This window comes from Cnephaeus nilssonii, assembly GCF_951640355.1.
Source record: "Cnephaeus nilssonii genome assembly, chromosome: 12".
NCBI lineage: Eukaryota > Metazoa > Chordata > Mammalia > Chiroptera > Vespertilionidae > Cnephaeus > Cnephaeus nilssonii.
The window spans coordinates 7,796,410-7,813,963 of NC_137083.1; the positions used below are offsets into that span (position 1 = coordinate 7,796,410).

The 17,554-nt window shown below is 46.7% G+C and overlaps 1 protein-coding gene across 2 annotated transcripts; it reads right to left on the reverse strand.

Annotated features, from left to right (window-relative positions):
* Positions 1–4,239: 4,239 nt before the first annotated feature.
* On the reverse strand, positions 4,240–15,494 carry PPP1R17 (protein phosphatase 1 regulatory subunit 17; the record flags this gene model as incomplete). Of its 2 annotated transcripts, XM_079785476.1 has the most annotated exons (4): positions 4,240–4,337; positions 9,915–10,064; positions 11,972–12,124; positions 15,413–15,494. In XM_079785476.1, the coding sequence occupies 4 exons, from the start codon at positions 15,492–15,494 to the stop codon at positions 4,258–4,260; spliced, it is 465 nt and encodes a 154-aa protein (XP_079641602.1). In that variant the 3' UTR covers positions 4,240–4,257. The 2 variants fall into 2 exon arrangements, with proteins under 2 accessions (XP_079641602.1, XP_079641603.1); XM_079785477.1 differs by lacking the exon at positions 11,972–12,124.
* Between the last annotated feature and the right edge of the window lie 2,060 nt (positions 15,495–17,554).

Genomic DNA, 17,554 nt, shown 5'->3' on the forward strand with positions numbered 1-17,554 from the left:
AGGACTGGCCGCGCAGCCCTCTGTCTGAGTTGATCCCTGTGCCTGTGGTGTTGACCTTCACATGTGGGATGGCCCATTTCAGGGAAGGGTGGAGCTCACGCTGGTGTGTCAGATGCCACTTGCCCCGCACACTGCGTGACCACGAGGGCGAGCATATATGGCGAGGATGCAACCTTTTGAAGAGCAGGAGTCCTAGATGTCAGAGCACGGCCCCTCTGCGCGGCCCCCAGGCTGAGACTCCCCAGCTCCAGCATCGGTGAGGTCCTTACCTTGGCTGCCCACCACGCTCACACCCGCTCTCTGATCCCCACTCCTGCCTGCCGGGAGGAGGACTTGGTAACGGGGACCTGTTCTTGGAGGGGTGGCTGTTCATTGGGAAGCCCTGGGTCCAGGAAGCCGACCAGCTTGCTGTGGCTGGGGTTCAAGGTCAGCTCAGTAGTGACTATCCAGTCGCCTGCAGGAGTTAGAAACCGTGAGTTCCTCAGCGAGGCTGATGGCATGGCATGGCAACCTTGTGCTATCAAGCGTGGCTTCTTACCAAGTTCCCTCCCTGCCTCCCTCCCTCCCTCCCTCCCTCCCTCCCTCCCTGCCTCCCTCCCTTCCTCCCTCTCTCCCTCCCTCCTCACTGGCATTTCTTGAGCATTTACATCATGCTAACCTCTACGCCAGGTATAGGGAATGAGTGGCCGCAAAACCAGACACAATCCTGTGTCCCTGGGCCTAACACAACCGCGAGGAGGTAGCTGTGAGTCAGTGTCACACATGGGGGGCCATGAAAAGAGGTAAGGACGATGGGGAAGAGAACGTGGTAGTTAGAGGACATGCCAATGATGGAGACACCGACCTGGTCAAAAGGATGAGGAGTGTTTCCCTGAGGAAGGGGTGTTTTGCTGAGCGGGACTTCACTGGACCTCGGGGCAGTGGTGGGGTCTTGGGGGACAAGCGGGGAGCATCCTGGCGGTGGCAGGACGCTGTGGTAGGAACTGTCAGGAGCCCAGTGTCTCTGGAGCCCTTATTTGTGCAGTTTTCTGCCCTAGTTTTTGGGTAATCACTTATGGTCATTATCGTGTTCTGACCCCTGTAGAGACGATGCTTGGAAGCCAGTTCAAGGGCAGCCCCGTGTCCAGGAGCTGAAGGGGGCATTCTCAGTGCAGCCGCTGGGTGCATTCACACACGGCCTCGGGAGCTGTTTGAGCAACACTTTCACACTTACAAATCACATGTGGCGAGGGACCCCCGTGTCCCCAAGATGGCAGAGGTTCTGCACAAGCCAGCATGGAGCTGGCCCCGTATTCTCAGCCAGGAAACATCATTGCTGGGATGATTTATTTCCCTAACCGCACGCCACCCCGGTCTTTGTTTTGAGAAAATAACTTGGACCAACCAGGCTGGGGGTGGGAGTGTTCACTAGTCGAATTTAAAAGGAAGCACTGCTTGAGTCCTTTAGGGTCCTCGCCTGATCCTTCAACACCAGCTTCGGCTTTCCCACGTGATAACGAAGCATCAGAAGCTGGCTGGGACCTCAGGCAGCAGCTTTTAAAGAAAGTCTGCATTTAAATGAAGGCACCAATCCTGTGTGGGGCTTTTCTAGAGTCTGTGTCTCCTCGTCTCAGAGAGCCTCGGGTTGGGTGGACGCCTTCGGCATGAACAACTGGCCCACTGGTGGGCCAGTTCTGTTGGGGTGCCTTTCACGTGGGCCTTCTTTCTGAATGGGCCACCGTGCGATGCATTCATTTCCCTGATATGACTATTTAGTTGGAGAAAAGTCACTCACAATGAATCGAGTACTATTTGAATCTGAATGTGATCTTTCATTGTTAAACCTCTACGTGCCTGGAAAAGGGCCACGTGGGTCAGGGGAAGTGAGGGAGATCTGGCTTCCATCCGAACCACCCCAAGTTGTCCAGGGTTGGTCAGATGTTCTGGCTGGCCTTGTCCCTCACTACTCTGTGCGTGCCCCTTTGAGGCTGCCACTATTACGAAGACCATCTTCCCAGGAAGAGGAGGCTGGCCTTTCAGTTTGGGACCCCTTACTTGAAGTACGTCTTCAGAGGCTGTCAGTCAAGTCCACATAATTGCTACCCACTTAATACCCAGACGACGGGGACTTGGCTGTGGAAAAGGCACAGTCCATCCTCTGAATGTACTGTAACGTTGTCCTGTGTTATAGATGGGTATGGCTTTGAGCTTACAGAGCTCTTTGCCATACATGATCTCATGTAATTCTCAAACTATGAAGAAGACCAAGTAGGGATGACTATCCTCATTTTCAAGGTAGACACAGAGAGTTCCAGGGACTTGTTCAGTGTGGCACTATCGGGACCAGAACCCAAGGCCTTTGTCTCTACAACAGCCAGTCTACTTCCTACCCCACCCCAGGGAGTTAGAAATGGGGAGGAGTCTTTGGAGCACACCCCGTGGGCACGGCTGCGGGAGTAGCTCGTGCTTGTGTAGCAAGTCTGAAGGGCCCGGACGGCATCTTTGTTTTCTTAGTGAGAATCCCTTGGTAAAAACTGCTGCTGGTGGTGACAGAATCCTGTTATCCACAGGCCTGGACTTACTTTTGGCTTCTTAAAATCTTTACGGTGGCTTGTTTCACTTCAACCACCAGCCTGGCCACAGCCTTCCTCCCCTTTTCCCGAGGCTGTGATTAGGGCCATCGGCAGCGGAAGTGGAGCCCTGGGATCAGACTGGGGAGAGAGCGTCAGGGCCACAGGTGGGGGTGGGGACTCACCAGCGGCTCCCGACTCCAGTGTGAAGGCTGGAGGCTGGAGCCAGTGGGTGAATATGCCAGGTGGGCCAGGCGATGAGATGGAGAACCTAAGTTCCCTCTAAAGGGGCACCGTGCTCAGCGCCCGCTGACGCTTGCCAGGCTTCCCATCGGGCCCAGAGTAGCCAGGTCCAAGGTGTTTTTCCAAGAGAATCTAGAAATCTAGAATTTTATGTCAATTCTCCTTATTCGATTGTAAAATGTCAACGACTCATTCAAACATTTTTAAACCTCTGTGGGTCAAAACCAAACCAAACCAGACAATTCCGTAAGTCTCTTTCGCAGCCTCCCCTTTGTGATGGGAAGCACAGAGTATTTGTAGGAGAAAGGCGCCAGGACGTCGAGGGGAGGGGGGGTGAGAAGCATCTTTATTATCGGCAGGGGCTGCATCTTCTCCACGTTTGTGAGAAGGACAGAAAGAGAAGGATTACCAAACTGTTGGAGCCAGGGTAGATACAGAACTTTCAAACGATCACTTTGAGGCAGGATCTGCCTTTCCCCATGCCCCTCACCTGGTGGATGAGGCCCTCATTTGTGCAAAGCCTTCCCACAGCCCCCACACGCTGCAGGCTGGGGGGCTATAGTGAGACTCCTGCCATTAGCTAAGGCCAGACCTTCCCCTCCTCTCCAGGGAAGCATGCTGGGGTCTAAGTAAGTGAAGATGCTAAACATATACGCATGGCCTTCCAATTAATTTTTCCAAAGTGAAGTCATCACAAGCGTTGGTATTTTACCTGCTATTAGTTAGTGAGGATTCACTTGTGACACAATTCACAAATTTTAGGCCAACATGGTTAAGGGATGTTCTACAAAACAAAGACAAATAGGACCTATTGCTAAGCTTCCCAGAGAGACCAGAACGCTCTTCCTCTGGTGTTTTCAGCCGTGGTGTGATTGGCTGGGCGGACTCCCCCAGCTCATCCAGTCACCTTTAGGGCATCAGTTACAAGGGTCTCAGGAATGTCACCAGGGACACTTGGACTTTTGAGAAAAGATGAGAGCGATAAAAGACCATGTTTCCAAAGCAACCAGAGCGTTTCTAACGCTCACACTCTCACCTCCCTCACTGGCAGCGGGAGCCCCAACCTGAACTGGCGTTTGGATGGTGTCAGTCAAGTCCCGCCCAGCAGCGTCAGCCAAGACACAAAGGATCCCATGTTCTCCGTGTCCTTTGCTCCAGGAATTGACCCAGAAGATGCAGAAGCGAAACACCGGAGCTTTCCCTGTTACCTCCCAATTTAGGATGACGGTCTGCTCCCTTCACTGCATCTGAACCTGAAAACTCACCAGGTGCGAATAGGAACCAGATCAGAGGAGAAGAGGGGCAGATTGGCGGCCGCAAGCTGACATGGTGTGTCCTCTGGGGAAAGGTGTCTGATCGTAAAGGAGGACTGTGACAAAATGAGAGCAGCAACAAGTCTATTTTTTTCTAGGTCGCGTAGGGAACCATCCTAACCTATTTACAAGTGGTCTCCGGGGGAATAGCTTTAAATAGCCATCTTATCACCATCCTTTTCCTCATCTTCCAGGATCACTTTGGGTCTCTCCTCCCTGAGCAATGTCACATCTGCAAAACAAAGCACAGGTCTGCAATTGGGTGCCTCTAATCAAAATATCAGACAGCCTTCCAGCACAGACCCAGTCCACAAGGGCACGGTGACCCCGAAACCTCTCAGCACCTGCACAGCTAACGGCGCCAACCCAGAGAGAGGGAGCAGGGTGGCCCTATTTGGCGTCCCCAGAGGAGCTGTGGCTCAATGAGGACACCACACTGGCTACAAGGGAACGGTCGACCTGGGGGTCGGAGGCAACAGCCACCCTCTTCTCTACACTCTCTGTTTACGCTTGTGGCCCTGTACGGTGGGAAGCATACGACTTTTGGAGTCCAGATGACTTGGATTCTCATTCTGCCACTCAGTCTGTGTTGGGCCAGTCAACACCTTCACACCTCAATGTTTTCTTATGGAAACGAGGACAGGGGTACTTATGTAAAGGGTTGTTTCCACAATTAATTAAGAAGCAGGGACCAATGCTCAGCACTGCACCACACCCGTGAGCAATGAAAAGCCTGCCTTTTCCCTCCTTTCACTGTTGGACGGTTTATTTTCCTTTTGTAAAGAACTGGTAAGCCTGACGAAGTCAACCTTACACTCATCTTACTGACATCCGGGGGAAATATTGAGCTTAGGCTGCGAACACGCCACTTCTAAATGTCAGTACTAGTCCATTATAAGTTACCATAGCTCAGAACACAATGAGAGAATACGGAATGAGTCGTGAGTTTTTCAGACAGTGATATGGCTCCAGTATGAAAACACTACTCTTTGTTGCAAGGTGATTCTTTTTATTCTTTGGGGGATTGAAATAACTTTCATGAAATTTTAGGGATGTTAGATGGTTCCTTTCTCAGCATCCTTACCAGGCAAAATGCAAGGTTGCTATCCCTCCCTCTAGTGGGCTCCACAATATTTTGTTTTAAAATTGTACTGTCTGTGAAAGTCTGAAGCCTGAACAAAATTTTCTGGACTCATCAGCCCAGAAAAGACCATCTGAGGAGGTCTAAGGGATTGTGCTCATCCTGTGGATTGGAAAGGTAGGGTCATGTGAATGAAAACACCAAGGAAGCTGTGACTCAAGGTCAGCCCTCTGTGGTGCCCCAGCCAGATAGTTCTGTTTCCTATCAATGCCTCGCACCCCCCTAACCCCCTCCTCATCATCAGAGACCTTTCAGTTCATGAAGCATTTCATAAAGATCTAAACTTCAGGGAGGAAAGCTGGGCACCACAAGAGGCCTTTCGACAACCTTGGAATCCATTCAACAGCAGCAAATTAATGAAGACTGTGTGTTGATCTTAATAGCTACTCATTTGATTCAGTCCCTAGTTTGTTCATATGGGCTCTTTACCAATTAGCTGATATTTATTGAAGAAGAAACCAATTTCAAGAGTGTAGCTGAAGCGAAGTCTTTTGCATAAATCACCTATGAAACACGGAGGAGATATTTTTCTCCTGTACCAGCTGTGTGGAGGTTTGGGTTGTATTGGGAATGAAGGCTATCTTGCTGGAGAACACAGAGGTGGCTATGCTGAGCCCGCAAACTTTTCATCTCGCCTTCCTTGATGTCGCTTGAAGCCAAATTTGGGGTTAATTCAAAAAGGGCAAGAGCCTTAAAATTCCCAGATCCCAGTCAACTTTCTGATGATTTGGGGTGTCCTTGAACCTTAGCCATGTGAGCAACTGGAGAAATCAAGGTCAGCCATCGAGGTCAGCCCTTCCCAGAGTGGGCGTGGCTTTTCATAGGAACAGAGGAGACAATAGCAAGTGAAAAGGGAACCAGCATCTGTTTTGGGGTAGCTAAGCATTAATTTTAATATCTTATAATGGAAAATATATGGTAGTTCATCAAAATCTTGATTTCATGTATATCACGGCCTAGAATGAAGCTTCTATCAATAGTGTCTGCATCTCTATATAATCACTACCTTCTTATTCTTTTTTTTTAAATATATTTTTATTTATTTCAGAGAGGAATGGAGAGGGGGAGAGAGATAGAAACATCAATGATGAGAGAGAATCATTGATAGGCTGCCTCCTGCACACCCCCTACTGGGGATCGAGCCCACAACCTGGGCATGTGCCCTTGATCGGAATCGAACCCGGGATCTTTCAGTCTGCAGGCCGACGCTCTATCCACTGAGCCAAACCAGCTAGAGCTACCTCCTTATTCTTAATGCTTACTATTGTTGGCTTTGGTGAGTTGAGAATGAACAAGGTTTGCTAAACACTGTCTTTCTGGTTTAACCCAGTGCAGAGCAGAGGTGTGTCACTGGAGGAATGTCCTATAGTCAGAAAGCTTTGCCTTTGGTGGTCATTCAACTTTGAGCAGGTCACTTAACCTATCTGGGCCTCATTTTATCATCTGTAAAACCAGCCATAAAAGAATTTGTATTTCCCACAGGGAGTGATGCCACCATCAGATAGATCTAGGCCAACATTCTTTTAGGTGCCAATCACACTTTACTGAAGCTCTGTTACATTGTAGGAATCACTGGACAATACGTCTGTCTCCCCCACTGAATGGTATTTTAATATCCAGCACAGGACTTGGAAAACAGTAAAGATTTAGAAAATGTCAGTTGCCTGTTAGAGCTTGCTGTGTTTTTAAGGCCAAAACCATCAGTCCAAGGTCTCTATGGGTCAATCAGCTTTGCAATAAGCTGTCTTAGGCCATGATCCCACCCAGAGCACCGACTAAAGCTGCTCACCTGCATTATAGGTGTGTGCCTCTGACTTATGGGAGCCAGGGCTCAGATACTGCCTTTCTTGGTGAACCACTCCAGAGAGAATGCTCTATTCCCAGAAGAACAGAGAGGGGTAACTTTCAAAGGATGTATAAGTCTTCTTTCTACAAGTACATTATTGAGCTATGATATCCAAAAGCTCATGACTCAATATTCCAGAAGGCTTCTTTTCAATGATTCTAGCCTCATTACTCTCTGCTTTCTCTGGTCCCTTTTCCCAAAGATTTCAACTAAAGACTTCATTTTCCTTAAGTAGACCTCAGTTACTGAAGTTTGACCAATCATAACCCAATGCTCCCTGCCATACAGTCACCAAGATGGGGGCTGGCGGGAGCTGGGGGGGGGGGGGGGTGCGGCTGGTGACTATGGGCCAAGTTGGGAGCAAACCTTGGGCTGGCGATGAAGCCCAAGATGACTCCTCACTGAGGAGTTGTCTGGCAATTGGAACCCATCAAATAAGCTCATTAACCTAGAGGAATGAAGGTAGTTAGCAAGATATTTAGAACAGAGAAAATCCTTGTCCAGTCTACACGTGCCAAGGACTAATGAGAGGAGATATCTCTGGAGTGCGTTTGTCTCTGAGTTCCTCTCAACACCCTATCAGCACCAATGTGAGTCTCTCTGAACATCTGCTGAGGGCTTTATCCTTATCAGCTTAACTGGCATTTCAATGATTGCCAAATCTTTAGATACTAAAAGGCTCTTCCAAAATAAAGCGCTTCAGTAATATGCGAATAAAAGCTAGAATCATAGAACACTATGATTGCACATACAGCACAGATATTTGTTGATTCAAGCAATTTCATAATGTGTCCAGAGTCTATGGATATACATCTCCCCCTCCAGCTCTGTGAACTTCGCACTATTGGATACACATATTTTACTCATTGAGAAGCTGCTTTCTTATGGTGGAGATATTAGGATGTGGGCTGCTTCCATGGCTAGATAAACAGAGCTCAACAGTTTAGGAACTTCCTTGAATTAGCAGGTCGATATGAGGAGGTAAGTAAAACATGGTGGTTAGGAAAATCCTCACCTCTAGAAATGGTTTGACTTATCTCAAAAATATAAGGTTGAACAGAGAATGGAGGGGAACTAACAGGTAGTGAGGTCTTTCAATAAATCAGGAACTGTGCTAAATGTATTATATATACTTTATTCAACCATGTTAACAATCTAGGGGACAGGTTTTATGGCCCTTTCAGAGATGGATGAAGCAAAGGAGGCTCTTATGGTTTGTGTTGCCCAGGGTCCCAAAATCAGAATGGAGCTGAACTGGACATCAAGCCTAGACCTTTCTGACTCCAAAGCCCATGTACAGTGCTTTATACTAAGGTGATTGATTCCTCTACCAAGTCTTCCTCTAGAACAGTGGTCAGCAAACTCATTAGTCAACAGAGCCAAATATCAACAGTACAACGATTGAAATTTCTTTTGAGAGCCGAAAACTGACTTCTGCGCATGGTCCACGAAGTTTCAATCACACTGTACGTGAGCGCCCGCACGTGGTATTTTGTGGAAGAGCCACACTCAAGGGGCCAAAGAGCCACACGTGGCTCTCGAGCCGCAGTTTGCCGACCACTGCTCTAGAAGAACTTCAATAAAAATACAATCTCCTAATGGAGAATTTGGAACTACAGAATTGTGATTTCCAAAGAAAATATATTAAAAACACACACACCCAAGTACTTATTGACTATGGCTATAAACACAAGACTGGACTAGACATCCAGGTCAATGCCAGCAACCTACGGCAATCCCAGTCCAGTTCTCATGAATTCATCAAACAACTCACTGATGTAAATAAACTTAAATAACAACTACAAAACAAGAACAATAGTAAAAGAGATGACAAAGTCTTGGTATTTGCATGTCAATGTCTAATACAGAGCTAGTTCAGAGTGTTATACTAACATTGTACAATAAAACACTGCTCACAGGTGAGACAGACCTTGGTTATAACTTCCAGGGTTTGATTTTTAGCATAATTTGATTCATTCATCTATCATCTAATCATCCCCTCATCAAGCCAATCAGTCACCCATCCATCAACTTCATCCACAGAAGACCTCAAAGTGGCTAAGTTACTTATATTCTCTCTCAGTTATCTGTAAAGGGATATAATAATGACTTTATTACATTATTCAGTTGGTTTATAAAATTCCATCCTCTACTCGCCAACCCAGCTATCCATATAACACACACACACACACACACACACACACACACACACACACACAGTCTAATTATGAATGTACATGTCTTATCCCCCAACTTGCACATACAATTCCCAGGGGCAAGAGTGTATACACTGGACTGGCTGCTTTCTAGCCTGGGGTTGTGAGCAATGTTAGCAAGATTTCTTGGCTTGATTTGATACATATTAAGACATCTATCATTATATCTGCATCTCTCTCTCTCTCTCTCTCTCTCTCTCTCTCTCTCTCTCTCTCTCATTTTGAGGATTTGGCCCATGTATCCAGGTGTCTTAGGAAAATCAGCCATCAGCTGTAGGGTGCATGATCCTCAGAAGACTGGGGAGGAAGATACTTCAACTCTCCTCAAGGACCCGCTGACGTTTCTATTTCATTGGCGCGGTGCATTTGGCCAGTTCTGCTGAAGTGTGAGTAATTCTCTGACCCTCCCCATCTCCACGTCAGCCCTGGGGGAGCTGCCGTGAGAGTAAACCTGAAAGGCAGAGGAAATGCTGCTCCTCTCCAGAGCACTCTGAGCGACACAGATTGCCGGGCAGGACAAAGGCCATGCCCGTGGCACCTCCAGATGGTGAGGCCCTTGTCCTGTTCCCACCGCCCCTGCGAACGGGCTGCACCAGCTCTTTTTACCTGCAAAGGGGGACATGTGCAGGGCAGGTGTGTCTTTTCTCCTTGGCTTCTTCTGTTCCAGGTCAGTGTTCTGAAGAGCTGGACTCGTTTTGCTCTCTGGGTGTCTCTCTTGGACCTCGTATCTTGTAATTAAGTGTTCTGAAAGCACACCTGCATAGTGAGGGAAACAGGGAGAGACAAGGTCAAATACACGCATCCTCAGAGCCCAGGTCTGTGCATCCATCTTGGCACATATACTTGGAGATGGCTGTGCCTATATCTCTTCAAACTTATTGTAATAAAAGCACTTTCTTTCTGAGAATTAGTATCTATTGAGGTGACACCAGAGAACATTTTCTATGAGGAGGGTTTTATTTGCCTAATTTGAATGTGATATTACTGCCACCACCACACATCTGAAGAAAGTGAAGTAAGGGAACGTGCCCCCAGTAATGCAGCCCATAGGTGTCCGAGCCAGGCACAGAGCCCAAGTTCACCTGTCTCCTCCATCGGAGAGATGGGTTAGTCACTGTTCTGCAAGCCACGTGCTCCGCGCTTCAATGACTGACTTAGTTCTCTACCTCCACCCACCTGCCTTCTCACCTCTCTTCATGGGAGGGTTTTCTCCATCATTTAGAAACTCTCTGAAAACAGCCTCCTCTGTAACTGCCCCACATTCACTGCCCAGACTGAGCTCCTGGGTCCTCATGTAAGGACCTCCAGTGTGACATTCCTTCTTACTTTGTAATTCAGCTGTATCTGTGCTTCTGTTGTTTCCTCCCTCCCTCCCTCCCTCCCTCCCTCCCTCCCTCCCTCCCTCCCTCCCTCCCTCCCTCCCTCCTTCCCCTTATCCCCTTCTTCCTTCCTTCCTTCTTTCCTTCCTTCCTTCCTTCCTTCCTTCCTTCCTTCCTTCCTTCCTTCCTTTGAGATTAAATTGCGGGGGGGGGGGGGGGGTAACATTGGTCCTTCCCAATGTGTTCTATTTGCTTTGTATCCCTGTGAGTGGGCTGTGACTAGAGAGAACCTTAAACAAGTGGCCTGGAGGGAGGGAGATAGAGGAATAAGACAAAACAGAACACTTGGGAACAGAAAGTATCACATGTCACATGCCAGGTGTCATAGGGACACCTCAGCTATTCCCAAGCCATTCACTTAGCTCCAGGGCACAGAGCCGGGCTGCATTGCTCAGCCTCCCTGAGCTCAGGTGAGGCCTGTGACGGGAGGAAGTAACGGGAGCCTCTGCAGGTCTTCCCTCCACTCTGCCCCCCCAGCCTGCAGGAGGCTGATGGAGGCCTGCATGAGGGAGGCTGGTGGAGGCCCATGTACAGGAGGCTGATGGAGGCCCGTGTGCAGGAGGCTGATGGAGGCCTGCATGAGGGAGGCTGATGGAGGCCTGCATGAGGGAGGCTGGTGGAGGCCCATGTACAGGAGGCTGATGGAGGCCCGTGTGCAGGAGACTGATGGAGGCCTGCATGAGGGAGGCTGGTGGAGGCCCGTGTGCAGGAGACTGATGGAGGCCTGCATGAGGGAGGCTGATGGAGGCCCGTGTGCAGGAGACTGATGGAGGCCTGCATGAGGGAGGCTGGTGGAGGCCCGTGTGCAGGAGACTGATGGAGGCCTGCATGAGGGAGGCTGATGGAGGCCCATGTGCAGGAGGCTGATGGAGGCTCATGTGCAGGAGGCTGATGGAGGCCTGCATGAGGGAGGCTGATGGAGGCCCGTGTGCAGGAGGCTGATGGAGGCCCGTGAGTGTGGGTGACCCCAGAAACCGTGTGCTGAGGATGTGTCAACCTCCCCCACCGGAGTCCCTGAAGGGCTGTTTGGAGCAGAGCTTGCCTCCCCCACCCCCAACTGCTACTATTGGTGAGAGAAAAATGAACTTGTATTGTGCCACCCACTAATATTTTGGAATTTATCTGTTACAGCAACTGTGTGTATCGTGACGAAGACAGATGCATGAATTGTACCAATGATTACAAAACTCCCAAATCTTTAAGAAAAACAAATTGCAGGACCAATGTGACCTAGCGACAAGCGGGTCCCCTTTACAGGGGAGCGAGCCGACTCGTGGCCCTTACCGGGTCTGAAAGGCGGGGCGTGCGGCACGGGCGTGTCTTTCCTCCGCGGTTTTCTTTGGTCCGCCTCGATGTTCAGGGCAGCCTGTGCGTCTTTCCCTTTTCTTGGCTTCCTTTTGAGCTCACAGTCCTGAATGAACTGGTCAGAAAGGCCATCTGATTGTGACAGGATGCAAAGGCAGCAAAAACAACATGACATGGGTAAGCGTCTGGTCACAGACTGGTTGGCTTCCAGGTCTACCTGACGGAAGGGGCAGAAGCCATCGCTCTGCAAATAAAGTATTTCTCTTCTATGGCCTTTGCTACAGGGAACCTTAGGACCCTTGCACGAATGCACGTAACCAAATGGAACTAGAATTCTGTAGAACTCCAAGTGCACTGGAAAGGGATGGAAAGTCAAGGCAAAGAGAAACTTTAAAATATCGTTAGGCAAGCCACAGACTGGGTTTCAGTTACATTTCTGCTGGGAGAACGGGTTCTCTGGGCTAAATGCTCCTTCCCAATGTCCTTTGCTCAAGGCTGGCTTTCTCTGGAGACCCCAAGGGCCCCCAGGGACCTCATGCTGCCTGGGGCCTTGTAGTCGGGTGTTCAGCACCTCACCCACCGTCACTTCCATGGCAGCCAGGTCATGCTGGTCCTTCACACTGGGGCTTCCCGGTGGTCTTTTCACTGCCCTGGCTTTCCACGGCTACTATTTGCCCAAGAGCCTTCTTAGAGATGAAGGATTATAGGCTCTTTTGTAATTTTATTCTCCATCGCCTCTCTTCCCATAAATGCATTGAATGCTGAGTAGGTGGAGAAGGACCGATCGAAGTTCAGATCCTGACTCTGACACTTGCTAGTTCTGAGAACTTGGGCCTTAATTTCTAGAAACTTTGATCTTCTCTCGGCTTTTAAAGTGGGGATAATATTGGCCTGGCCAGTGCGGCTCAGTTGGTTAAGTGTCTCCCTGTGCACTGAAAGGTCGCTGGTTGGGTTCTCGGTGAGGGCACATGCCCAGGTTTTGGGTTTGGTTTCTGGTGTGTATGGGAAGCAACCGATAGATGTTTCCTTCTCACATTATGTTTTTCTCTCTCTTCCTCTCCCTTCTTCTTACTCTAAAATCAATACAAACATAAACAAATAAAGTGGGGAAAATATTAAATTAGTGTGTATGAGAGAGAGAAATAGGAGGAGAGAGAGAGAGAGAGAGAGAGAGAGAGAGAGAGAGAGAGAGAGATATGATAATGTTGGTAAAACCCTTGATACATTTGATATATTTTAGATGCTCAAAAAATTTTCACTTTGGCCATTGCTCACCCCTAACACCTTCTGATAAGCCCAGAGAAAAGCCCCCCCAATATTCCTAAGTCCTTTCATACTGACCCCAGTCCTGTGTGTCTGTTCACATTTTCTGAATTTTTACCCATCGCTTTTTTTTGCTCGTGTGACGCCTTTAAAAGATTATCTAGGTATTATTACTGCATATGTCTTCTTTGCCCTATTTGATGACAAGTATCTTGTATTTTATCCTTAGAAACAATGAATAAATATTTGTTGAATGTATGCTTGAATGAATAAACTCAAACATATTATGTATAAGGACCTATTCTGTTAGGATTCAAAGAAGCTACAAGGCAAAAAAGCTATTTGTCTTCTCTGGAAACTCACTATTGCCTGGATAAGGTCTGGCTATATCTACAACCATGAATGAATTTGGGAAAATTCAGAGATTAATTGAATCTTTTCAGCTTCCTCTCTCCCTCCCTCCCTCTTCTCTTTTCATGTCCCCCCTCTCTCTGTCTATCTTATTCTTCCTGTTTTATAAAAACATTCAGGTCAATTTCTTTCAAACATTGAAGGTTAAATGCATCAAACCTTTCCACTTCAGTTTTGTGGATTTAGACATAACTTGTGTCATTATTCATTTATTTATTCAACAAATGTTGATTAAGTTTCTATTGTAGGCCAGGCCTTGAGCTAGACTCTAGGACTAAAACAACAAGTAAGAAATAATCCTTGATATCAAGCTGCTTCTGGCCTATTAGGTTTTATATCTGGATGATCCTTTGTTTCAGAAAACTCAATATACATGAGGAACCTATCATCAGAAATATTTAATAACCATACATCATCAAAAGATCACAATATATAACTAAAAAATCAAACAGCATCATTCTCTTCAGACAATTTAATAGTAATAACTATTTCCTTTCACCTTAAAAATTTAATTCCTATAATTTCAATTTAATAAATATTAATTGAGATTCTACTATGTGTAAGGCACAGACTACATACTTTTACCTTTATATACACCAACAAAAGGGGGGCGTTCAAATCATTCTAGTGCATGGGATGGACCAACACCTCTTCTGATTTGTCAATGCCTGTGTTTACCAGTTGTTAAATATTCGCAGATGAGGAAACCAAGGTTTAGAAGGCCGAATAAAAGATTGATGGTTACATTGCTGGTGGGTAAGGGCATCAGGATTAAATCCAGGCTCTTGGGACTATGAACCTTAATGCCTTGTTGAAAATGCAATTTTAAAGATTTGTTACCACATGGCACACTTAATTCTGCCCCCCGCTCCACACACACACTTTATACATACCATAGACATTTGTTGAATGAATGACTGAATGTTGCTCAGAATGGGTGCTGCCCAGCTGTGGGGTCTCTGGATGTACAGACAGGACACAGACTAGTCATGGGGTCACCATTCAACCTCAGGATATGACTTGTTCCATAGTACACAGACCAAGACATTTGCTTCAACTTTAACTTTTAGTTCAATTACACATTTCCCCATTTTTGGAGAATTCTGGAACATAAAATATCTTGATGGCAAACGGGGAAAGGGTGGAGGGTGAGGGGAGCCATAACCAGGCGAGGCATAAACGAAGGCTATGAATATGCAAAAGGCCCATCCGTCAAAGTCTGAGTGTCTCATTTTTAGAAATGGGTAGAGGCAGAAATGTTTCTGGTATTTTCATTACAAAGGTTATGCGAAAAGTCAGTTCTGGAAAGGAAACAGATTGACAATAAAGCAGAACGGGGCTATTTAGAATTCTGTCTGGATAGGCAAAGGGAGATATTTGAAATATTTTATTGGCACCCCACATGGGGTGTGTGTGTGCCAGGAAATACTGGAAACGAGCTACACTGCCACTTTCCATCTATTGCCTCGAAATGCTCTGCCTGGAACCCTTTCAGACCTCCAAAAAGATAACAATGCCTTTCTCTCCTTTTTTGTTAGAAGTCTAATGAACTTCTCTCCAGTTCTTCAGCGAATATTCACATGGCAGGCCCCACGAACCCATGGCTATTTGTCCATCTGGGTTGGCTGTCATCAGAAGGCACAAACTATCAGGTTTTAGGGGGCCTCCCTCGCCTTGCCTGCAGACTAAATGGCAGAGACCCTTCCTTCTGACTTCCACAACTGACATTCCTGCTGGAGCACTTACCCAGGTGGCTGCAACGAGGGTCGAGCTTGTCCAGTCTGTCCTCCGAGAGGTCCAGTGGCTGCATTTGCTCAGTGGACATCATCAAAGGAGGGCTGGTGTGTGTGTTTCTTCCCCAGCACAACAGAAGTATAAGACACAAGTCTATTAATATGTCCTCTGTTCATTCATTCACTTGTAAAATAAGTATATCTATTGAGCACTTACTATGTTCCCAACTCAATCCCATTTTCAAGTCTGCCTCTTCTACTTAGCTACTAGAAGCTCAAATGTAAAATTTAAGCTACAATAAATCAATGCACATGGATTTATGGGTAATTGGCATGTTTCAAATATTCAATATTTGTCCTCTCTCAGATGCACTGCGGGGTTTCAGAATGAACACTTGTCAAGTCTGAGTTAGAAATGAGTTAGCTGAGAGTTGCAGAAAGTATTGATTAAACCTTCCCTGTATTTTTTCTGTTGAATTCTGCAAAGTAAGATTATGCCTACTTCACAGAAGGGGAAACTAAGGCTCAGATATTCTAATTAATTTGTTTACTTGCACATCTATTCAATAGCCATGCCTGGACCCAAATCCACTCCTATAGACTTCCACTAGACACTCCAGTCTCTTAAAAATAAAGTGGATTTTTGGAGCCCTAATTGAACATATCTTCTGGGTTTTGACCATTACATTCTCTAACTAAAAAGGGAAGAGACTTCCTTCTCAGCCATATTATAATGATAGTAGAGAGGTGGTAAGAAAAAAATCTAGGTCTTGAAATAGATCTTTATTATTTTCTCCCTAGGGATTCCTGACATTAGAGCAAGTCTGTTTCCCCTCCCCGCCCCACCCCCATCTTTCCTAGACCACAAATCCATTGAACTTTCCAAAGCTATTAGTTGTAGACATTGTCCAGGGGAAGTGGAAATCCAGAATGGACATGTGTCAGGTCTGAATGAGAAATGCATTAGTTGAGATTTACAGGAAATCCTCATTAGAGTATACCTAGATTCTGTTCCTTGAATTTCTTTCAGATAACTCATTACTCATGTCCTACCATAGTAAGAATAGTTGGAGAGGAATAAGATTAAAATGATCCACTGGTCCTCTTGATATTCCTAGACCCTTGGTATGCAGAGGAACGCATGCACCAACTATGTTAACATTTAAGCTCATAGAATGAGTTCAACTCCATTGTCTTATGAGGAATAAGCCAGTTTTCTGTGGGAGGCTGGAGGGCCTCTCCCCCTACAGGCTGAGATCATTGCTTAGCAGATGGAGCCATTAAGGGATTACTCAAGCCTGCCTTTTAGAGTCACTCTGAGCAGACTGATAGTACCAAGTGACCTCAGTAGAGATCAATTTATACCATTGTCTTTAGTGTTTGCACACAGACTTCCTACTCCCTGAGACCATAGGAAGCATGTTGTTAAGTTGGGTGGCCAGTCCCTTCCTGCTTGAGTGCAGAGGAAAACTATGGGGCCACCTTTCAGGATGAATGGGCTCAGTGTTGAGGTCTAGAGATAAAGTTATAGCTTCAAATATGGCCTGTGCATCTGCTTAACCAATCTTCCTCTTCTTTGGGCAGAAAGATGTTAGCCCTGTCATAGACTTTGTGCTGAAAATCACCCCCATGGAGAGAACCTGGTCAAAATATTCATTCTTCAGAAGAGGTTAAAGATGAGCTTCCATTAGTTACACAGTTTGAGTCAGAGTCATCATTTGAAGCAAGGACTCCTACCTTCCACTCTAGGTGCTACCTGACAATAATACCCCTCCTTCTCTGCAATCCAAAGTAAGCTGTTCTTTGTAGTTAGATCATAAGACTGCTCTTATGTGCCTAGTAGATCGTTATTTAATTGAAACCTGAACTTTCAAATAGATCTAGATTATATCTCAGCTCTTGAACTAAAAAGCCACATGACTTTGATAGACTATCTAAACCTTAATCATGTAGTGAGGGTAAGTGGAGCCAAAGAGCAATAGCATCATGTATGCCCTTCCTCCCAACAAGCTATTGCTGCTATGAGAGGATTTGCAAAGCCTATTACCTCAGGGACATAGTTCCCCTTGTACTCCATCCCCATTCTTACTCTCAGTTTTCTTTTCTGCAAAATAGAGATTAGAGTGTCTGTCTTGTAGAGCTACTCTGAAGATGA